At 44.4% G+C, this 24,033-nt stretch overlaps 1 protein-coding gene across 3 annotated transcripts in view; it reads right to left on the reverse strand.

Moving 5' to 3' along the window:
• Nucleotides 1–1,128: 1,128 nt before the first annotated feature.
• Nucleotides 1,129–24,033, reverse strand: part of ABL1 (ABL proto-oncogene 1, non-receptor tyrosine kinase) — an 83,009-nt gene continuing 60,104 nt past the window's right edge. For all 3 annotated transcript variants that reach the window (XM_005231200.4, XM_005231201.4, XM_027778005.2), the window contains 8 exons: nucleotides 17,683–17,955; nucleotides 13,674–13,758; nucleotides 13,133–13,310; nucleotides 10,764–10,948; nucleotides 8,483–8,635; nucleotides 7,749–7,838; nucleotides 7,246–7,410; nucleotides 1,129–4,865 (listed from right to left, as the gene is read on the reverse strand). In XM_005231200.4, the coding sequence (XP_005231257.1) occupies nucleotides 3,166–4,865; nucleotides 7,246–7,410; nucleotides 7,749–7,838; nucleotides 8,483–8,635; nucleotides 10,764–10,948; nucleotides 13,133–13,310; nucleotides 13,674–13,758; nucleotides 17,683–17,955 (2,829 nt within the window). In that variant the 3' untranslated portion in view covers nucleotides 1,129–3,165. The remainder of the gene's footprint in view (nucleotides 4,866–7,245; nucleotides 7,411–7,748; nucleotides 7,839–8,482; nucleotides 8,636–10,763; nucleotides 10,949–13,132; nucleotides 13,311–13,673; nucleotides 13,759–17,682; nucleotides 17,956–24,033) is intronic.

A 24,033-nucleotide genomic window follows, 5' to 3' on the forward strand; every position in this document is an offset into this window, starting at 1 on the left:
AGGGACTGGTCCCTACACAAGCAGAGATGGAGATCACCAGGACTGACTGTATTTAGGGGCAGGTTAGGCTTCTCCGTCTTCTCTCAGCCCACAGCTATTCACTGTAGTTAAGTCTATGCTAGAGATGTGCACAAAGAGCAGCCTGGACACTGACCTTTGCCAGGCCAAAAACCCACCAGGAACCCCTCATAGTGCTGCATGTACATTCACTGGACACCACCGCTTTGATGAAAAGTAGCCTGAGCCTTGCCAAGTAGAGGCCACTAATTGCATTTATACTTGCCAACAGCATCCTGCTGCTCCTCTTTTTACCTTCTTCAGGCTCATTTAGAAGCAGTCCAATGCAACTGCTGTCACAGCAAGACAAGGTTTCCAATGGGCCACATTCCCACGGCCCACGAGCGAGCAGTTCCCTGCGCCAGCACCAGCAGATTTCACCAGGGACTTGTCAAGGGGATTAAAAATTGGGTGAGCTGGGTTATAACCCTAAAGCATCACTGAGCAACTGCAGGACCTCGAGCACACCACTCGCTGTCATCCAACCTTGTTTCCTGCTCATCCTTAAAAGACTAAAGTATTTCGCATCTTCATTAATCAAGGCAGCATCTCATTTTAAAGGCTGCTTATTACCTGGATACATCCGTCCCTCAAGATTTGCTGGAAAGGCTGAAGGTAGTCTGAAAACAGGGAAGAAAAAAAAAAAAAAAAGGATGGACAATGAGAATTGAGAGAGGAAGCAACTAGAACCACCCTAGGAGGGAAACTCACAGGTCATTTCATAGCACAGGAGGAGGGAAAACCAGCAGCAACTGATTTACAGAATACAAACAATTAACAGGAAGAAAAGGTTAAAGTCAAATCTCTGATTTAAATCTCATTGGAGACAACAGCAAAGTTTTTTATTCAAAAGAGGTGATGACAGTCTTTATGCTGAGCATCTTTTCTTCTCTCCCAACTTTTCAAGAGCCAGATCAAAAGGACACGGAAAGGTGCTGCTACCTAGCCCTGACCTGCCTGCTGTGACCAGGGCCCCAGTGAACCACCCAAACAGGGAACCCCTGGGTTTGGGCATGGAGTCTAGGGGGAGGTAACTGGCTTTGAAAAGCCTTGCTAACAGACAAACACGAGTTTTCCTCAACATTGATTTATTTTTAAATATACTACGCAAGAGACTGGAATAAAAAATAAATCAAGAAAAAAAAAGAAAAAGAGAGACAGAGAGGAGGAAGAATTGAAAGTCATGTACAGAAACAATCTGTACTGGACCAAATTAAAGGGGGAAAAAAACCCCTTAAGTATCACAGAAATGAAGGACAGAGCTATTTACACACTGTAAAAAAGACAAGTCTACAAAAGTGTGTAATAACGAGATACAAATGTATAATATAGTGGCACAATATGTTATCAAAGTAAAAACAGTACCTCCAGGAAAGAGACAGTCCAAGGGTTGGTTGTTTTTGTTGGGTTTTTTTTTTTTCTTACATTTTTAAAGGCAGCCTGTGGCAGAAGTGCGTACTTTCTTTTGAACATTTGTCATGTGTTAAGTCATGGCTGTTTGTGAGGGCGAGAAGTGGCATGAACACACACAAGTAAACTACTAGAAATCATATACAAAACGAACAGTTCCAAAGAGAACAGCGTAAAATACAATTGAAGGCAATTAGTGTTTAAGATACACAAGAGGGGTCACAAGAGTTACAGGGGAACAGGACATGGAAAATGCCTTTTTCTCATGTTTGGAACTGTTAAGAGGAGTTAAATTGCACTGTTAATAGCCCTAAACCCTTGTTCTTTCACTATTGTCACAAGTCACAGTTAGTTCCCAGCCATGTTGCATTAGTTGGGAAGGTCACAGGACCTTGGAAAGGAAGCCCAGGAGTCCTGCTGTCAGCATTTTGTGGCAGTTTCCTCGGGAGATGCACCCAAGAGTCTTCACAGATCCTTGTTTGATGCTGGATGGAATCACACTGGCATGAAGGTAGTGACGGTTTGAACCCCAAAGTACTGGCAGCTGAGCTCTTCATGGGGAGTTAGCACTGGCACGGAAAGGGAGGCTCCGCAGCCCCTCAAAGCACAGGTCTCTACGGGGGGGGGCAGAAGCCAGGTCCCACCCCCTCTCAGAGAACAAAAAACTGGAAATTCAGTGAGAGAAACGGCAGTTCTTGCCCATCTGCAATGCGCAAGCTCAGCTGAAACAACTGCTGGAGGCACAGTGGTATCTCTGAACTCATCCTAAGCTACCTGGCCCTGCTGCAGCCCTCCTGTCTTGCAGGGAGCGGTGCCTTGCTCAGCACCAGCCTGCTGCTCCCCGGCCTCTGCAGCCCTCCGCCCCAAACGCCAGCCCGATTCACGTTAGATAGCACGAGAGTGTGACAGCGTGTCCTTCTTCAGACCTCCTCCAGTCCTTTTTCCGCACCAAGGGAGATCGCAAACAGGCTCCTGTGCCACTACACTAGCAGGTGCTGTCTGCAGTGTTTTGAACCCAATTTGTTTGAGCTCAACAACATTAAGAAATTACTGGAAACACAGAAATGAAGGGCAGCAGCTGGAACCATAGGAAGAATTTGGGCAAACATCACTTGTAGCATTCTGTCATGAAAAAAAACAACTTACATTAACAATTTTTCCCCCTTCTCTCCCAAGCGCCAAATCTGTTACATTAATGTCAGGTAAATGTCAGACTCAGGCTAGGGACACGTGCTGCAACTCTCCCAAGAAATGCAGTGGGTATATTGCTATTCACTCATCCTTGTGTACAGAGGGAGGAGACAAAAAAGGAGTAGAAAGTCCTCCTGAGGAGGATGGCATCTTAGTGTCCATCAGTCTGGGTTCAGTCTTCATAGTCTGTCCAGAACAATAAAATATCAATAAAAAGGCATAGTGTGACATCAGCATTTAGACTTGTAGTCCACAAGGCAAGAACTCCACAGATAAGACGATTACGAGTATATGAAACACAGGGAATCTGAGTTAAGAGGGTGGAAAGTGCCCCTTGAACACAGCCCTGTCCTTTGGAGCTGGGGCATCCATTCACAGTCTGTGTCTTCTGCACAGCCCTAACCTAAATGCCCCGGTCCTTTGTCAGTCCACACGTTATTCTCTCCACAGTCGGCTTTGGCCCATTGTGATTATTTTTCTTTATTTTTTTTTTTAACATGGCTTCTGCTACCTCTGAACAATGTCGCTGATTTCTTTCACTGAACTGAGAAGTTTGCTAAAGTCCTGGGTGGCTGCAGGACCGCTGCCAGCTGTTGCGGGGCAGATCTGAAGCTCCCGTAGGTTATTCTCCAGCTTATTGATGGCCTCCCGAAAGGCAAATTTGTTCCTCATCTGCTGAATGGAGTCCACGTAGCTCACACAGAAGGTGTAGAGGTTCTTGCCAGCCTCCAAGACAGCACTGTGGCTTGCCATTTGTTCAGAGTTCTTGCTGATGGCGAGCCGTAGAGCCTCAGTGCTCTCCAACACCACCCCTTTAGTGATGGTGCCACTGGCAATCCTCTCTGGGGGCTGCCGGGTCTTCCGCAGTGAGACCCTGGTAGATATGAGGGGGATGAAGGCTGTAGATGATGGCTGGTCCCCACCTGGGGCAGAGGGTACAGAGGAGGAAGAGGCAGCTGGGGTTGCTGTGCTCATCAGCAGCTTTGTAGAGGACTGTGGCTTTGGTACAGAGGGGATCCCCAGCTTTTTCACACCTTCTCCTGACTGGTTTGGCTTGACAGCATCACTGCTTGCAGCCTCTCCAACCTGAGTCAACTGTTTGGATTTCGGCCCAGACACCACATCTGCTGCTGCTTCATGGCTGGGACTGTGAGACACCTTCCCAGGCTTGCCAATGGAGGATGAAGACAGTGGAAGCGGAGGGGCTGGTTTCAGCTTTGATAACTTCCCTTTGTCCTTCCCTGCCGACTCGGAGGTCTGCTTGAGCCTCCTTAGTCGTGGCTCCTCAGAGGAAGCCTTGCTGGCACCCACAAACCCAGCAGGGTTAGGTTTGGCAGCAGAACCTTGGTCCATCGTCACAGTGGTACCTAAGGCACTGGATTTGACTCCATCGTCCTTGTGGAGCACACTGGAGGAAGGAGGGGCAGCAGGTTGCCTACGGCCAAGTTTTGGCGTCAGAGTGGGAGGGCTGGAGCCAGGGCTCGACTCTGCATCTTTGAACACATCATCAGTGGTCTCTTCATTTTTCTTAAGCAGCCGTGGAGGAGGGGTCACTGTCCCCCTGACAGCAATGTCAGCCTTGGCCTCGTTTGCCCGCTTCCGAGGCAGTGCTGGCTTTTCACTTTTGTGCCCCCCAAAAGTGGAGGAATCAAACTGGCGTCCCGTGGACTGCAAATCTCGAGGCAGAGTCACAGATTTCCACTCCGTATCCTTTGCTCCGTGGGGCACACAGGAGGCTGAGCAGGACCTTAAGAAACGCTTGCTGGAGTTGGAACTACTCTCCTCCTCACCAGCCACCCCTCGACTGCTGCTCATCGTGCTGGACTTCTTCCGTAGATGGGGAGATAAAAACCCAGAGTTCCCAGCGACAACCCCATTAGTGACACCAGCCCCGTTGCTTGGGCTCTGAAACTTGGAGGGGTCAGCTGCATCTGCGGGGGGGGCAACGAAAGCTCCATTGCCAACATCCCTGCACTCCTCCTCCCCACCCACCCTGCGGTCCGAGTGGCCGTCCATCTCTCTGAAGGAACTGCTCCGTTTCGGAGGGGTAGGGGCAGTCTTCTTCTTCTTCTTGATAAGGGCACTGAAGAGGTTGTGCTTTTTGTCTTTTGGAAGCAGCCTTTCATCTTCATTCAAACTGCTCTCCAGGGCCACCCTTTCCTTCCGTGGGAGCAAGGGAGAAATTGGAGGTTCATGATCCAGAGGGTCTGCAAGGGAAAGAAGAGAGTCTACTAAGCATTGCTTCAACAGCCAGAATAACCTGTTTTCTTTTAGGATCAAACCACTGCAGCACCTCCAAAAGGTGCAGGTTCTGTGAAGAGAGACAGCTTCAGACCAGAAGTAAAGCAAGTACGGCCAAGCCTGGACTGCACGTGGTCCCTAGTCCCGCATACATTCATTTCTGAGGTGGCCTCTACGGGACTCAGCTGCCAAACTGCTTTCCCTGCGGGCTTCTGATTTCAACAGCGACATACAAACACAACATGTTTATGTTCAGATTCCCACCCTCACATCTGCAGACTTGTCTCAACTTCACATTGTGAAGAAGATAAATATTGAGGCCTTTGCTTTAGTCCCCGTGCTGTTGCTGTCTTTTGAATAGCTGACCCCTGAATTAATAAAACATCTCTATAACCCACCTCCACCCCCAGTCTCCTTGTTCATTTAGATTCTGATACTCTTAACCTCTTTTCCTGATGTCATCCTTTGTGGGGAATGGATGTAACTTTTTCACAAGCAGGAATCAAGAAGCCCTTCGACAGCTGAACACTTTGGGTTGTACCACCCAGCTTTGTACAATAATGGAGGGAAGTGGTAGCAACAGCCTCCTTCCACAGCACTGCTCCAGAAGGAAACGATGGGGTCACCCTTTCGCCACTTACAAGAGGTATTTAAAAATGAACAGTGGTTTATTATAAATTTATACGTGACTCCTGAAAGGCCTCTGCATTTGACTGACAGGGGGCCTCATTCCCAGGCCAGGCACTCAGACGACATTCTAATTCAAAGGAGGAATGCCTTCAGGGCAGCATACACATCTACAGCTCGACTAGGCACTAAGAAGAAGCAGAGTCACGAGGAAAAGGAGGATGCTTCTTAGTCACATACTGGTGATCATCATGCTATGGGTAGGATTTTGGTTGAGGAGAGAGAATTTGAAGAAAAATAGTTGTACTTTGAGCAGACAGCACGCTTCCACAGGACCACGTGCAATCAAACCATTCCCACACAACAGTTTATGGGGACCTGGACCACCAGAAGAGCTCTCACAGCACTTCGGGAGGCCATGGCCTTGCTGTGCCTAGGCACAGTGGAGCTGTGGAGATCCAGAGAACACCAGCACCTTGCACTGAGGATCAGCTTCCAGCTGCTGGACTTGCTATGGAAACACTGACAATTGAAGGGGAAACTGCAATAAAACTTTTATGTGAAATATTTTATTTCACAATAAAGAGTGAAACAATTCCCAGCCTAATGTTAAAATCATATTATGCCTGCTGCACTTGAATCTCGCAAAGCCCTTAAGTATTTAAATGAAGTTATTTTACTTCAAAGCTTGTAATACTAGGCAATTATATTTCCTATATATGGTAAATAACCTTCCTTCCTAAGTCACTGATACTTCTTTCTTCCAATATTTCACATCCCCTCTTTTTTTCCCCTCTTTGTCTAGATGTACATCTGCTACTGAAACATGTACTACTAGGTGAATTTGACATTATGTCAGTCACATAAAAAAAGGTCAGTCACAAGAATGGTCACAGAAGGCAGCCTCAACAGGAGCTGGAAAAAAACGTTCTATTTTCTTTCATCTTATTATTTTTTGAATGAGCTAAATACAAATCTACTGTATACATTCAGCATTTTACCACTGCTTTCATTACCTCAGAATGGAAGATAAGTTCTTGAAGAAACTGATTGAAAAAGCGTTTAATTTCATGGAAGATTCTGTAAATACCTCTTTGTCCCTTGCTGAAATTATATTTGGTACCTGCCAAGAGTAATACTCTTCAGTGCTGCAAGCATAAATCTGGTAGGATGCAACAGGGAAGAAACCTCCCTTACGGGGCTTGCTAAACCTGAGCAATCGTCCTGCTTTAAATTATGCAGTGTGGTAGTGTAAAGTGGCTCGAACACAGCAGATTAGCCAGCACTTAGATGCAGTGGGAGATCCCACTGATAGCTCCTACCAGGGAACGGGAAGAGAATGTGATTAGAGAGCTCCATGCTCAGGCTCTGATCTAAAGGGAGCTGCAGGCAACGGCCATTAAGTTAAAAGAACTCCTAGGGCTTCTCTAAGCAATGGCAGGTATAGTGCCGATCCCTCAGCCAGTTAAGGATTCACACTCCCAGATGCTGTGTGCATCTGGTCCCACGATTAACCACCTACCTTTGCAAAAAATAGTAAAAGGAGTTCTGAAGCCAGGAAAGCACACTCAGCAGCCTGTCACCCAGAAACACAATACTGGTACAGAAAGATGACACCTGTTATTAGACACAGCTTTGCCTAGGTGAAGACCTGGAGCTGGACATGCATTTTGTTTTCCTCTGTTTCCTGAAGGAATAATGACTTTAATTAAAACCTACCGCAATCCCCCTGGCCTCGAGCATGTGCAGTCTCCAAGCCCTCATTGGCATCTTTGCTTTCAGCAGCTCTCCTCGATGTTCGTGTTTTGGTTGGTAACTCTGGGGCTTGGAGGAAATTGCTCACTACGCTCCTCATGCCCTTCTTTCCCAACTCCTTTTCCACCTCTGCAATGCACAGAAGAAAAAAAAACAATCACTACAACCAACAGATGATAAAAAACTATTGTACTGTTCAGAGTTAATAGCACAAAAGAAATTCCAACATGACAAAGCAGAAGTTCCTTGAGGTAGTTCAGCCATCTGGCCCTTTAAAATCAGACATATGCCCAGCAAAAAGCCCCTGTGTAAACACAGCTCTGCTTTCTATGCCTTTTACACCAGGCATTATAACATAGGACTGTGTTTCACTGCAAAGCAGCCTGTGAACAACGTGCAGAGTTAAGGATGCAGCTGGCCCTTTTCCCACCCCTGGAACTGCTGGTCCAAGAGGGACCCACACCTACCATCTGATATGCTGGACTCCTGAAACATCGTTTCAAAGGCCTGATGGATCTCAGCAAAAGAGGGTCTATCAGAAGGGCTCCACTGCCAGCCTGAAAAAAACCAACCAACACTCAGAGCTTCCCACCAGCATCAGACATTCAGTACACTGCACCAGAGGAGTAGCTATCACAGTTCCCTTTTTATAAAATGAGTGAAATAAAATACTGCCACGGAAATCTGATTTATAGAGTGCTGGGTGTCTACAACTACTTTGGCTTGGTGATGGTTGCAGATACCCAGCACTCTTTAAATCACGTTTCTATGTCAGTATGTAACGGTATGTGCTGAGCATCGCTGAAAAAACCCAAATGTGTCACACTAAGTCACATACCAAAAGGCCACAGTGAAAGAGTAACACTCAGTCCCGTAAGAACCTAATAAAGCTCCTGCTTCATCCTTAGCAGACAAGCTTTTCTTGAAGTTGTCAGGAAAAAGGAGACAAAGAAAACATTGAGCTGAACAACAAATTTCTGCCCCAGGCCTGTGCGCTCCCAGTAGAGAAGAGCAGCTGGTTTCACAGCATGCTCACCCTCTGGGGAAAACATTTTAACCAAACACTTCTACACAGCATTGCACCTCCGCTGGAACTGGCAGGGGGTTTCTCATGCCTGGCTGTGTGGGGCCAGATCCTGACACTTTCACTGCACCTCTGCAGAGCTAAAAAGCAGCATTTTCAGGGCTGAGGAATACTTACATGCTCTCATGAGCTCATAAACTTTCTCAGGACAGCCTTCGGGTCGCTCCATACGGTAGTCTTTCTCCAACAGCTCATAGACTTGAGACAGGTCAATCCCAGGGTAAGGGGACATACCGTAGGTTGCAATTTCCCACAGCAGAACACCAAAGGCTGCAGTGGAGAAAGAAAGGAAAAAAGAAAAAGAGGATAAAACCAATAAGCTTTGTTTTCATCTTAAATTTAAATTTGAGAGGATGTTTAGTGGGAGTAGTCACTAAACAGTGCTGCACACTTAAACCAGCTCTGAGTGGCTCAGATCCCATGTTCAGCAGCAGCTTAAATGTTAAAGAAGCGTAACGAGCCCCTTCGTCAGCACAGACAAGTCTCCTGCGATATGACAGGGCAGAATTAGACAAATTTTTAATGTCTCAGTTGTCTCAAACCTGAACGCCTTGAGATCCTTCAAGTCCTATTAAAGGCACAATTAAGAGACTTCACAGCGGATTAGCTGAAACTGTCTCACTGCTGCACTGCAGTGTCTTCCTCAATTTGACAGATCCTCTCATCTGCAACCTCTCCCTAGAGGACTCGCACATTTTAATAGCTCAGTGGTTTTGGGTGCCCTTGCTTAGCTGTAGCATGGTCTAGAGGGGAAACCTGGGATGCAGCAGTGAGAGGTAGATTTCAGCAGTTGCTACCAACAAGACAGGGTGAGGGTGAGACAATTTGGTTGCAGGGAAAGCTGAACAAGAAAAGGAAGAGCACAAAAAAGGTCTTGAAACAGGTGAGGCATTCAAGTCCCAGAAGTCAGTGGGGATGCAGGTCAGCACCAGGGTCAGGCAGCTAACCCAGGAGTGCGGCACACAGAATCCACTCAACACCAGATCAACAACCTGCATGTAATTAGTTCAGTCACCCTATTCTGTTCTTAACCTGAAGAGAAAGCGATTACAATTCTGCATAAGTAAGGAAATCACATCACATTACATGGTAACACCACCAAGGGCAATTTACATTAGACATTTCTGTGCACAATTTTCTTTTGATTGCTGTTTTGAGGCAGTGAGGTGAAAGCACCTAAACTCTGGCATGCCCAGCAGCAACCGTGGCCTCTGGGGACAGCTGGCTTGCTCTAATCAGATCCCAAAGTCCACTGCCCTGGCCCTCGCTATGCAAGGTTGTGCTAGCCCTAATTAAAGACACCCAATGATCCTTCTGGATCTTTCCTCCCCAAGTACTCTACTATTTAAATGCAACAGGGATCCTGCAGCCACCGAAGTGATAGAGCAGCATCCTTGAGACTGTGGCAGACACCTGGCAGCAGCCAACACCCGCCACATGCAAGTCCAAAGCAGAAGAAACACCTTGGTCAGCCATCACCTACATCTTGGGAGGCAGTTCTGGGTTTTCCTCCCCCGTATATAAAACATTTTGCATCAGCCGTCTACCTAAGTTTCTTCAAAATAAAGCCTTTCTCTGCACAGTTTCCCCAGAAGTCCAGAAAACCTCATCGCTGCTTCAATACTATTATTTTATATATAAAAGATGCTCAGGATAAGATTTTCCCAAGTGCCTTTGGGACCACGTCCCATGAACTTCTATCTCATGTCACCGGGCGCTTTTGAGAATTTGACCAGCAGCTACAGCAGAGACATAAAACCCAAAGAAAGACTGATAAAAAAGTACAATGAGATTTTCTGTGGTCAGATTTGATAGAATGTAGCTCCATTTAGCTAAGCTTACTCTTATCGCCAGCACCTCGGGGCTCTTCAATAACCATTTGTCATCAAATTTTCCCTCTGTTTCTCCTCATCTCATTCCAAGGATTATTCTTTTAAAATGCAGAAAGATGAGCTTGGAGCTATCACTAGACAGATACACACATAATTATTTTTTTTAACATAAAATGAACCAGATTCTCACTTTCCTCCTTGAAGTAGTTAGAAAGTTCCCGACTATGTAAAATATATCGCTTCATAGTATTGTGCCAGAACTCTATCAAGGCAGTAGTACCAGCGCCCTCCAGCCCCATTTCATACATTTCTATAAACACTACAGTATCCTTTATTTTCATACTTGCTAACAATACAGACATATATAGAGGCAGTTCGGCATCCTCAGTGCTTCGATCAAAGACTGACTTAGCAGAGATTAGTTCCTGCACTCTGACAAGCTCATAGAACAATATGGCTCAAACCAGGGAATGCTCTCCCTCCTGAAATGTTTCACAATGTTCTCATTTCACAGCCCTAGAAAAGACGACTATAATCTGCATTAATTCATACATGCAAATTCTTACCCCAGACGTCAGATTTAATGGAGAACTTGTTGTAGGCCAGGCTTTCTGGTGCGGTCCACTTGATGGGGAATTTTGCTCCAGCGTGGGCAGTGTATGTGTCACCTGTCATTAGCCTGCTCAGGCCAAAGTCTGCCACCTTCACCAAGTGGTTCTCCCCTACAAGGCAGTTTCTGGCAGCAAGGTCCCTAAAAACAAGAACAAAAATGGGCAATGAGAAGTCTTTACCATCTCACTTTTAGCAATAGCAAGGAAACCTGCCGTTCCCAAAGAAATCTGGGCCTGCACGTGATTATTTTGACCAGAGTATTACACAGAAATTATGTAGTTATACGCACACACGTAAGGGGGAAAGTTATTTTCCATTCCAGCTTTGTAAGACTGTCATCCAAACTACTTTTTTTTTTTTTTTCTTTTTAAACTTGAAGTGAAAGCTTCAAGAAGCCCCCTCACTTTCAATAAAAGCTGCCACCCTCAGGATAAAAATAATTTAAAGAAATGTCAGTACTCAAGTTATCGATAGCTGAGGATGAGCACCGAATAAATGAAGTCTCAATGCCTCACTTCTTGCCCACCTCCCTAGCACTTCAGTCACCCCAGCCAACACCAGTCACTCTCCAGAACTCCTTTTTCAGTCCTTGCTGAAGCACCAGGTTTAGATCCCAGCTATTTCCTCCCAAGTGTACCACATTTTGCAACACAACTTTTTCATACCACGTTTTGGCCTTTTCAGACCTGGTGTAGCCTCTGCTACCAGTAGTTACATTTTTAAAGGACTGGGCAATAAGTAAATTAAGCTTTTCCTCCATTTTTTCACCTGCCTCCACCCTGGCAGGTGAGAGATGTGTATGCTGCATTTGCCACTTGCCTGGCTCATACACGCCGTTCAGCACCCTCAGAAATGCTTCATGAGTATAAAAATGTAAAAACACGGAAGTGCATTTCTCCTAATATTATGTTTTATTAAAAACCACTTTTCTAAATTATGTCATGTTGAACTACAAATTGATTCTACCAGAAAGCTCAAGTGAGATCTTTGGATACAAGGCAGACACTACTGTTTCTTTTGCTTTTTCTGCTCAATCAAATAAATAATAATAAAAAAAAGTACATCTTACCGGATGTCCATTAAATTTTCACAGTGTTTTTTAATATATCTGCTTATCAATACTGATTACTATAATGTGTGTCTAAATAAGAGCTCCTCTTCATAATCAAATTCCTCCTCCTTCCTGATTCATTAAATGAGGTCACAGCCCAGCATTTGAATCTATGGATGTGAATTGCGACAACACTCTTAAAGTAATTGGGTAGGTGGGTATGGGGGTGGCTGATAAGGAAAAACGCTACGATTTATTTTAGATAAATGGGTCATCAGAAATAAGAGGAAATTAAATGAACGGGCGAGCAGACAAATGGGATTCATACAAAGCAGCATTTAAAGTTGACTTCCTACAGGCTGAAGGAATGAAACACTTTCAACAGAGCAAATCAAAGGCTGGAAATTTTAATTTGCAGCATCTCCGTTCACTTTATTGATTGACAGAAGCAGTTAAACAGGCCTTCGAGGCAGCAAAGGCAATGCATGACTTAGAGGAGCACCTAGAACTTTACACATAATCTTCGTATTTGTCTCTATGAAAAAACATGTGCTAATTTCATATTCCAGTTAATTGGGCAAGAAAGGTCACGCTGTGGCACTGACAGCATCTTGTATAAAGCTCAGCGACTCTCAAACCTTCGCACAGGATGTGTCATTATATTGCTAGGAGGCCATTTCTACAGATGAGGAACGCAAAGCTCTAGCCATAATTGCAGCACACTTAAAGGTCAGAGTCTCTGAGACTTCTAAGACTGCAGAGATGCTTATTAAAGTGAATACGCAATCTGGACAATAGTGGGAAACAATCCCTACAGAGGACATAAAAAAAGTGAAACAAACAAGAAAGAACATGGAGTAAGACAGCTCTAAGAAGGTGGCTTTGCTGTGAGCACTTGTACCCAACATCATCACCTTCAGCAGTTTTTAATGGCTGTTAGAATCAAGGAAGAGCAGTAGCTTATCTGGTCCATTAAAAGCCCATTACTTTGGGATTCTTTTACATTTAAGGCCCTTGCCCAAAACATAAAAGTCCTGATACGTCTTTCACCTGCATCCACTTCAAAGGTAAGAGAAAAACACCGAGAGAAAAACAATTAGGAGACCATCCTACAAACAGGTTAATGTACTGTATCAGAACACAACACGCTAGTGTGTTAAATATAGGACACCAACTGCATCTAAGTCAACACCATGATAATCTGAAAGGCAGGAAGATAAATCAAGGGGTGTTTTGTGCTCAAGGTTCAGAAGTGCTCACTGTCCTTCCTACCTGTGAATGAAGTTTTTCTTCTCCAGGTACTCCATGGCTGAGGAGATCTGAGTTGCCATGTACAGCAGCACCACAGCATTCACCTCCTGCCGGTTACACTCACGCAGATAATCCAACAGATTCCCATATGTCATGAACTCCGTAATGATGTAGAAAGGAGGTTCCCGTGTGCATACCCCTAAGGACCAACATAAAGTGTACAATGAATGTTTGAGAATATCAGGGAATCTTCAGGTTTTGTCCTTTAGGGCAATTTATACCTCTAGAAGGTAGGAACGTGGGGCTCACAGAAAGAATGAGTTCTGCTTGGAATTGGTTAATTGCAGGGTTTAATTTCCTGCTTCAGGCTCTGGCAACTTAAACATCAGGGAGAAGAGATCATTAAAAATCATGTATTAGTGGTACAAATTGTGAATTCTGCCAGACAATAAGTGTCTGTATTCAAAGCCTTGGTATGGTAAGCAGCTTATCTGCTCCTTAACATCCATATCACTGCACAAGGGTTTAGTTCAAATCCCTCTGCTTGGTATTTATCACTTACCTAATAACTGCACCAAGTTCGGATGCTTGATCTCCTTCATTACTGCAGCTTCTTTCAAGAACTCTTCCACCTCCATGGTATCCTCCTGCAGAACAATGGTAAAAAGCTTTGGCAAGGACAGCATGCACAAAGGGGGAACAGATTTTTGTATGAAGACACAAAAAGAACTGCAAACTGACAACATAAGCCACAGTTCGTTCAAGGTAATTTTTCCCTGTGGCTACATCACAATGCCAGAGTGTTAGGAACATTGGGGGGTTTTTTTGTAGAATTTTAAAAATATATATTTTTATCATTCCTATTCTAACAGAGCTTTTGGGGGCAAGAAAATCCATATCCCTTTTGTGAAGGGCCTCTCAGAGGACTGCTCCGAAGCTGAAAAGGAAAATATGCTTGTTCCTAACAGAAAAAAAAGATAACATGAAATAAAAAGTACAGAAAAGAAAAGAAACAAGAATGAACGTAAAAGGAAGGGTATGCCACAATCAAATGCTTGAGATGCTGCTGAAATGCGGGCCCCCAGTTTCACTGGGCAGGAGCAAGAGAATCCTGCTTTCAGACAGGGAGGCATGATCAACGGCAGCCACCCCATAATTGAAAGCCCGAGGTTTCACAGATTTCATTTCTGGCATTTAGAGCCTGACCCATGACGTAACTGTTCTGGGCAGACATGTCACTACCTATTTGTTGAATGCCATAAAGTTACTTGGCACAACACAAAACCGAGGAAGATACAATCTTGCTCGAAAGACAAATTTTCTGAAGCAAATATGCCCCAAATGGCCAGAAGGTCATTTCAAAGCAGTGCAAAAATACAGATCTATTCCTAAAGCAATGTTTCTTTCTATATCCATATTTTTTTCTCATTGATGGATTAATGTAGACAGGCTACACGGACAAAGTGTTTTAAGGAAGGACTGGAAAGGATTTACTACTGCTGGTGAGAATGATAACAGTGGGCTGCCGCTGTTAAGATCCAGCCAGCTCTCTGCTTCACAGTCAGCAATGAGAACATTTTTCCAGCAGTTTCATTCAATCATTTACTATTCGTTGCCAGTTAGCTTGATTGGCAGCTGTGATGTGCTGAACACACTCTGTCAAAACTAATAGCCCAAAGGTCCTTGTGAGCAGGACCTTAAACTGTTCTCTTTGGCAAGGAAAATGGGTTAATAATCCAGGTTGCAAAATTACCCTAAATACAGATTTATCTTATGCATGCTATACAAATCTGAAAGGTTGCTCCTCTACATAGCTGTTCCAGTGTGTTAAATCTCTTACCTCTCAGTGACCAAATTAATAGGAAGGACATATACAGAGAACTACTGTAACAATGATCTCTCTGAAAACCTGACCTCATGCAAAGGACCGAGCTTAACCAGCTTCCACCCTCCACTGTACAAAACCACAGAAGAAATAATCCAGTTCTGGCTACACGGTACTTTTCCTAGCAGAGCACAGGACCATGCCCCGGCATTAAGGGACACCAGGGTTGCACACTGGCTGATTTAAAACACTGGCCTCTCTGCTGGGGAAAAAATGAAAAAAAAGTGAGGGGGAGCAGGGGGGGAAGAGGCGGCAGCTCTAACGGATGCAGACTCGAGGTGTGCAGTAAGAAATGTGCTGAGATGACCAGCTCGCAACAGTTCAGCCATTAAATGGCCCTCAGGAGGAACAAGCTTTGGCCCCAGTCACAGCAGGCAGTGTTTGGTCCAGTGCTATGCAGGTCACAAATCCCCACCCCCAGTTACAGCAGCCTCTCTGCCTCTCTCGTGCCCCCTCCCATAAACATCAGGTGTAAAAACACAAATTCAGAGCACGTCATGTTATAAAATACCCTTATAAATACTGATGCGTCCTGCGTAACTCACTGAGCTTCCAGTGATGTATTTTAATAGGAAACATCTAAGCACCAAAATGTTGTCTAGCACTTCCCAGTTAAATGCAACCAAGGAACAGCGTGTGCTGCTTTGATTGCCTTCTTGCGTGATCTTTTTGTGCCAGCTATGAGCTACCTTTAGACACCCGATAGAAAACTGAACAACAAACGGGTGTTCATAAGCATCGCTATTCAAAAAGATGCTGGAACAATTTTTTTCCCCCTCTTTTAGTTTTCTTTTCCCTTTATCTTTCTTATAGAAGTATCTGGAGTAAATGGGGAAGGAACAAGAAGAGTCATACAAAGTTTTGAAAAACATTCTTTCAGAGGAAAATAAAGTGAGTCATTTGAACATTTGCGCAGAAGCTGCAAAGGGCTTGTTTCCCCCAGTAGAAATAGCATAGAAATGTGATTTTAAAATGTTTCCCAAAACTTTGAAGAAAGCTATAATCCCACCTGTCAGGCAGTAGATGGATAAATTTAAGGAAGGTGGACTATAAATTTGCTTTTAAGGATGGTTTTAGTGTGCATAATTGCAGGTTGAAGTGTTTCTCAGCTCTCCTCTTGGTTATTCTTACAGTCCCCAGTGAATGTGGTGCTCCACACTACATTATGAATCACTTTTAGTCATGTTTCATTAAATATTTATTTGATATATTTGAAACAGCCATGGTCTGTATTAAGGTTTCTCCTTATGCACAAACAGATTTTATGGGATAACACGCAATTTGCCTTTGTTGATGGGGTTTAGAGAGAAGAGAATAAAAGCAACAACTACAGTTTGGAGCAAAATGAGAAATCTGAAGACGCTGGGTATCCTCACGCTGCAACCAGAAGCAGGAAAAGAGATTTTAGAGCAAATCATGTCCCAGGAAAGAACTGGTCTCTCCTTCTCACTGCAAACAGGCATTTTGTTCAACCGGTCACATCCCATCTCCACCTGCACTGCAACCCTCCCGAGGCAGCCCTGCGGTCCCCAGCGCGCTGGATCCGAGCAGGGTAACACTAGGTGTCCCTCGCTCCCCGTGCAAGCAGGCACTTGCACTCTCCTCCACTGGGGAGCAGCAACAGGAATCTCCAGAGTACAAAAAAGGCCAAAATTAAAATACTTTCTGCAACCATAGCAACCCAGAAATACTGAGGTAGCCGCTGCTCAGAGTAAGGAAGAAATATTTCCTTCAAATCAAGGAAACGTTCTTCCCCTGACACTAAAGCATCTACGCAGTTCTCTCCACTTCAAAATTTCCATTGCAAAAAACAAAAAGAAACAAACAAAAATCCCTGTTCTGTTTGTTTCTGCAAGTCCAAACCAACCCCATCCCCATTCAAGGAGAGAAAACATGGTGTCAGGTTAGCATAAACTCTTATTAAGCAATCAAATGCAATGTGTGTGGATGGTGCCAGAAGATCTCAAGATATTTTTTATAAACATAAATGAATTAAGCAATGACCTTATGAACTAACAGCATTATTTGCATTTCAAGAGACAAGGAAACCAAGACACAAAAATCAGGGAGCAGAGCCAGAAACAGAACTGATTATCCAGTTCTTCATTAAAGGCACTTATAAACTTTAATGTATTTTAGCTTGAATACACTTCTTTTCTCCTCTTGTCTCTTTCATAGGAAGCAGCTGTGAACAATTGCTTAAGACTACCAGGTACGCAGGGAGCTTGTCTTTTGGGAAAGATTCCACAGAAGACAGAAGATCAAAAACGTGGTAAAGCGTCCCTGAAGCACAGCCTGTGATAGTTATGTTGACTGATTCACAATCCACAATTTTCCTTAATACACTAGTTGTGTTAGTGTGATCGTCTGTGAACAGCTCACCTTTGCCACACCCTGAATGCGAGACATCACAGCACTATTCACTTTTCTAAGGTTTCATCTGTTCTAAAGTAAAAAACGCTGTTAACATCCTCCTTTGCTTAGATACAAGTGTTTCAGGTATCACCAAAAAAAAGTAAAAGGATTCAAGCTCTTTCAAAAATGCTCTACTCCAAGCCTACAGCACACAAAGGAAGGACCATCACCACCCCAAACTGTCCAACCAGGGCTGCGGGCTGGCAGCCAGCCTGAACGCGCTTCCTGCTGAATGGAGCTAAATGGGAATGCCCAGAGATTTGAGTCCTACCTTGAGAGTCTTCACAGCCACTGTGAGGTTGTACTTCTTCCAGACTCCTTCGTACACTTCTCCATACTGCCCTCCACCAAGCTTGTGTTTCATCGTGATGTCAGTTCGCTCTATCTCCCATTTGTCGTAGTTTGGAGACACGCCGTAAATCGTGGGCTTATTGCGTTTGGGCGCTGGGTAGTGCAAAGTGGTGATGAGCCCATCTGCGACAGTTGAATGATGATGGACCAACTCTGCCAAGGTGTTGAAGCGGCTCTCTGAAGAGACATACAGCTAGGAACCAAAGAGAAAGAGAAAGCTCATTCATGTAACACACATCGGAGCATTCACTGGTAGAAACTAGATTATAAAAATTGTGAAAGCAAAGTGTTGCATTGATTCTACTCGAGCTGCAGTACTATGAGCTCCACAAGCTCTGTAACCATTTCTCAGAGCTCAGAGCTGAGAACATGGGATGTTCTTACAATGTTTACATGAGTAACACATGGATTTAGGAGAAAAAACATGCACTTCACTGAAACAATACGGATATTGTTTGCAATGAATGACTGGAAATAGCATTAGATTGGCATGCTGTTGCTTGAAATGTCTTTTTTCAAAAGGCTTGTCAGTAAAGATTGTGGAACGTGTCCTGCAGAGTAGGGGGTTGTCAACCTCAGTGTCTTGATTCCATTATTACTGCTTGGGTTATGACATTTTCACCTGCCTAAATTCTCCTTGAAGTGTCACTAGCAAACCAGTGGCTTCCCTGCTTTCGGCCTAAGCTTCTGCAGAGTATTTTGCATGAAGTTAGGCAGCTGGTCTGCTCCACTCTTGTGATGGGCACCAATCAATAACACAGAAGTAAAATCATTACCCTTGAACGAAAACCTGCTGTGATGTATGACAACCCATATTTGTTACCTTTTTAACATTTATACAAAAGATCCATTTTAAGCCAAAAAGCCTACCAAAGGTAACAGACAAGTGACTCTCCACCACCAGAGCTCTGTATTTTCAGTTTTCACACTCAAACCCAGCCTCCTGCTAGGCAAGGTGACAAAAGTTAGAAATTTAATTTAAAAAAAAGTGATGCTGGTAACACCTGAAGGAGAGGGAGAAATCTTTGTATCAAAGTGCACTCTGTATCATAGTCCAGCCTATGATGGATGCCGCACACAGAAGATGGAAGAGCTCAGTTTCCCACAAAGGACCAAGGTCTGGCAGGGCACAGCCTTGCAGGAAGAACAGCACCATGTTAGCCACCCAGATTTCTGCCCAGTCCATGCACTGTGAAATGAGTGCAATGCACCAGTCCTACTGTTCACATTACAATGCCAACAGCTATGATCAAACTTCCCAAATGCTTCTGACTTGCTGGATAGGTACTCAACAGTTTGTACATATGCACTGGCCATCTGCCTGGGATTTTGGGAGGCCAGGAAGTTGACAGGGCTGCCAGACACCCAAAAATGATGATGGACCAACTCTGCCAAGGTGTTGAAGCGGCTCTCTGAAGAAACATACAGCTAGGAATCAAAGAGAAAGAGAAAGCTCATTCATGTAACACACATCGGAGCATTCACAGGTAGAAACCAGGTATTCTGCTTCTTCCACCTAGACGGAATTTTTGGATGGAAAAAGAAAATGCAACTGTGAAGCTCCAGCAAGTAGCACATATATGTCCAACAGAAAAGGAAGATGCATTTGCAAGAGGAAAAAAGAAAATACATACATATGTTTGCAGGGAGGGACAAAACCACTCTCAAACTTGAGTAAAGTCTTTGGAGGCTGGCAGCTCCCATATGGATGCCCCTCCTTTGCAGTCATCTGTTTACGATACAAACTCAAAATGAGAACAAAAGGCATTGGAGAAGACCAAATATTCTGAAGCATATGACAGTACAAACACTACATATAAGAAAAGGTGAGTGAAAAGGGCAGCCATATCATCCAAGGAAGTCAGAGTGATAGACAAAAGTGCCTCTACCCCTTGGCATCCTGCTTGTCCAAATTCCTACTTAAGTTTATGAGAATAAGCCGCATGCTTACGTACGTACGGTAACTACTGTGGTCAGAGTTGGCAAAATACACCAATTTCTGTATGTCATGGACTTATTTGAAAGAGCTGCAGAAAGGTAAAATGCTCAGCTCAGGCTCACAGAGTAACCCAGAAAGGGGAAAACCCACGGAGATGTGAATAACCCCACAGAGCAGTCACAGACAGGTTAGACTACTGCAAGGTCAGGGTGGCCGCTGGCTTTCAAGCTATGGACATGGTGACAGAATGATGCCCCCTGTCAGGTTTCTGGGAAGCGAACGTAATATAGCCTTTGTCATCCAAAAAAGGCAACTGTGCTGCAGAACCTTCCCTTGCAGTGCTGGGAAATCATAACCCCTGGTTAAAATGGCATTTCCTCTGGTGGCAATAGCACCTGGCCTTGGGGGAGTGAGAGAAGATGCACAGTGGCCAACCTATCTGTAAGCCACTTGAGCTAAAAATACACCATAAACTACCCTGGTGACAACATACACACTTTTGGATGCTCAAGGGCGTTCTCACTCATTCATTGCTCACTCATTCAGAGTGGCAGATTTTACACCCTGGACTGCAGAAATCTAATTTCCCTTCACTCTGTTTTTTCTTTTGCTACAGTTGCTGATTAGAAAAACTCTTGTGGAAACTTAATTGGTAGAAAATGAAGGCATCCTCCCAGAGAGGATGTTCTCAACCCTCTACCAAAACGACTCAGATATTCCTTTGGTAAAGTAACTGGACCAAATCTCATTTCAACACTATGATTTAAAAAAAAGAAGAAAAAAAACGAAACCCAACCAAAACCCAAACCACCTTTCATGGTCAAAGAGGTGAAATCACCTTAAAAACAGATGTTCTAAGAACAGAAAAGTGACAACCTAAAAGTGGCTTTTACAGCTGCATGGCTTGGACCACCAAGCATTAGCCAGTACAACTACAATTTAAAACAGGCCATACCTGTTCGGGAACGACTTGTATGAGCAGTGGTACAAGCAGTTCACATGCTACACTGAGGGCCAAAACACAACAGTATGGGTGAAGAAAATTATGCTAAACTCCAGGATCACTTGGAAGGATGGGAAAAGTATGGAGGAGGAAGCTGCCCATGCTTTTATGATGGCTTATATCTCACACGCTCAAAATTTTGTGGGAATTAGAAATATCTGTATTTTGCGTGACGGATTAAATGATCTTGTTACAGATGGAGAAAGAAGTTAAATAAATGGCCAAATGTTTCACAGCAAACTCACAGCAGGATGGGGAACAGAACAGGATTGCCCCGTCCAGGCCACAAGACAACACTCCATGCCTTAAGAGACATGAAGTTTTCCATTTACATTAAAAACCCACATCCACCCACTGTGTGCTCATTCTGTAGGCAAAGTTTTTCTAACTTCTCACGGATTACAGCTCAGCGCTGACTCCTGAAGGCCTTACTTCCCATCAGCACTACTGGAAATCAGAGTTATGCTGAGTTTAAATCTCCATCTGGAATTTGAAGCATGTATCACAAGAAGATGAAGCAAGGAGCAGCTATGAACGGCATGCTGCTGATGCAGCCCCAGTGAGCCTGACTATTCAGTGCAACCTCTCTTCTCCGCTGACCCCGATTACCAAGCTTTAACTCAAGCTGCTTGCTGCATGATTTCCCCCAAGAAAACCATCTGGTGCTGCTAACCGTACTCATGCAGAGGTAACAGACTCAGCGTTTCTGCAGCGCCTGAGGTTACATAGGGACTCACACAGTTTGCTTCCTGGCTCGCTGTTGACACTTTATTCGGGCAATTTTTGTGCCTCATCAAACCATAGTATTGGTCCTGTTCCAAGGGGCTCTGCTTGTACAAATGGGCTGCTCATCTGCAGCTTCTGCCACCAGACCACATTTCTTTTGCTGGCTGGTGTATTTTACAAGGGTGGTTAAACTGGCCCATTCTAACCTCCAGTGCACCCTTAACACAATGGGACTCCCCCTCCCCAGTCAGCAGACAAAACTGAACATCCACATAAAATATCCATGAAGGTCCATGATAAAGGAGCGAGTCTGCATCCAGTTCAGCCACTGGAGGCTCCAAAAGACTCAAGCAGGACATGCATCCTGAACCCTTAATGCTGAGGATAGCAAGATTTGAAGAACTGGCTGGACAACACTGTTTATTCAGTTGGGTTACTCAATAGGAGGCTTTGCCTCAAGTACTATCAAGTCAGGAAAACCGAGTCCTCTCTACCACGGAAATGGTTTACCAGATGACTAGCTGCACTGTGCCAGCCAAATGAGGAAAGGTCACTTTTAATGCCCACTAAAACCCAAACCAAAACAAATGAACAACAAAGCAAAACATTAAAAGGTGGTCCGGAAGAATATGACACATTTAACTGGGAAATAAAGTAAAAATACCCTGAGGATTTATTGTTTTTTAAAGAAGTTTTTGAACCCCAATGCATTCAAGTATGAATAGTACTAAAATCAAGACAGACATACACACCTCTGATCTCTTCCTAGTCCCTCCAGGAAAAAGCCTGGGTAAGGCTGTGCGATGTACAGCACACCGCTGTGCTGAGCAGCAGCTGCTCCACACATTCCTCTAATACCTCTTTCTCCTGATAGCACATTCTCTCAGTCGCAGGATACGATCCCACCAAAGCCATTCATCCTTACTGCAGATATTAAATTCCCCGGACAGGCTGACTAATGATACAGCAGGCTGGGAAGGCCCCAGGTGCTCAGAGAGTTGAAGGTAAGAGCTTTCCCTTGGCAAAGCAATGCTCTCTCGACGTGGGTAATAGAGTGCGACACGAGCAGCTCAGAGCAGGCAACGCGCTCCAGCAGTCTCCATTTCACAGAGGGAAAAGCAGGGATGTTAGCCGTTTCTCTTCCTAGCTCCTCAGCTTTGACAGCTGGGGACAGGGTGCTGGAAGGGCACAGTGCCCCCCAGCCCAGCAGCAGAGCAGGCAGCACGTCTGCTGCTAGTGGGCTGCTAAGCTGTTGCAATTTGCTGCCTGGCTCGTTAACACAAATTGAAACTGATGGGGTTTAACACACCAGGCTGCAAACTGCAGCCTGAACACAGCAAACCACCCCTCTGCTAGGATGCTGGCCCTTGGCACGGCAACTGGGAGGACTGTGGCTACCCCTTTGCTCACCCCTGCATGGAAAGCCAAAGCCCCGGAGCCACAGCCCTGTCACTGCTGCTTCTTGAGTTTGTATTTTCAACCACCATCAGTTACAGATCTGTTTTAGTGAACTGTGCTGACCTGCACCTTTTCTCAAAAACACCAATTCAAGCAACTTCGTGGAAAATGAACAGTTAACCTGCCTAATACAGACCTGAACGGATTATTGTAGCTCTGCAGAACTGTTTTTGGGGATAAAACCAGCTCTGCTGGGATGAAAGCCTTCATATGCCAAACGTCTCTACAGCTAAAATGGACAACATGTGCTATCACCTCACAGACATGTGCTTATTTACATCAACTGAAGGGGGCCAGGGTTCAAAATGTTCACATGTGAACGCTGCTCATCTACCAGCATCAATGTAAATAGAAGGCATATCAACTACAGAGACAGAAGGAGGAATAACACTGCAGATTGCCATGTAGTCCTTCAAGTATGCTGCACGTCAGCACTTCGCAGCGCCGATTTTGACCACAGAGTGTGTCTACATGGGAGGAAAAGGGAAGAATCAAAGTGCCATAACTTGGAAATATGTTGCCTTAAATAACATGGTCACAATTGTCTCAATTACAATCTGTTTGCTAAAGCAGACAAAAAGCATTTCATTACTGAATAAAATCTGTTTATCTTATTAAAGGTTTCAAAGTGATGAGTCCAATAAATAGGAAACACTATGTAGCAGTTCCCTATGCTTTCATACTAAAGATTTTGCTGTCAACATTGCTGTAAGGAAAATAAAGCTCTCATAGGATAAAGGAAAATTGGCCATGGTATGCCACTACTATACTTGATTTTTCTTATTTTTTAATTTTTAAGTACTTTAATGGCATAGAATCTGTCATCTACTAGATGCTGGCAAGAAGAGCCTCAACAGCCATGCTCCAGACCCACACTTCAACTTCTGCACAGGATCTAAAGAGACACTGCTTAAAATGGTTTCATTAAAAACCAAGATTTTCCAAAATCCAATGACAGTAGAAATGTTTCCATGAAAGTCAAACAAAAAACTGTGGAAAACTACACTTTTATGCTGATATTTCTCTGCAGCATCCACAAAGCACGGCAATGCAACACTGCTACAGCACACAACGATCTAGGGAAAAAAAAAAACAACCAACCAAAATAGAGACAGGGCCCATATAAAAGTGAAAGTGCCTACCCG

This window comes from Falco peregrinus, chromosome 1 (genome assembly GCF_023634155.1).
Source record: "Falco peregrinus isolate bFalPer1 chromosome 1, bFalPer1.pri, whole genome shotgun sequence".
Classification (NCBI taxonomy): domain Eukaryota; kingdom Metazoa; phylum Chordata; class Aves; order Falconiformes; family Falconidae; genus Falco; species Falco peregrinus.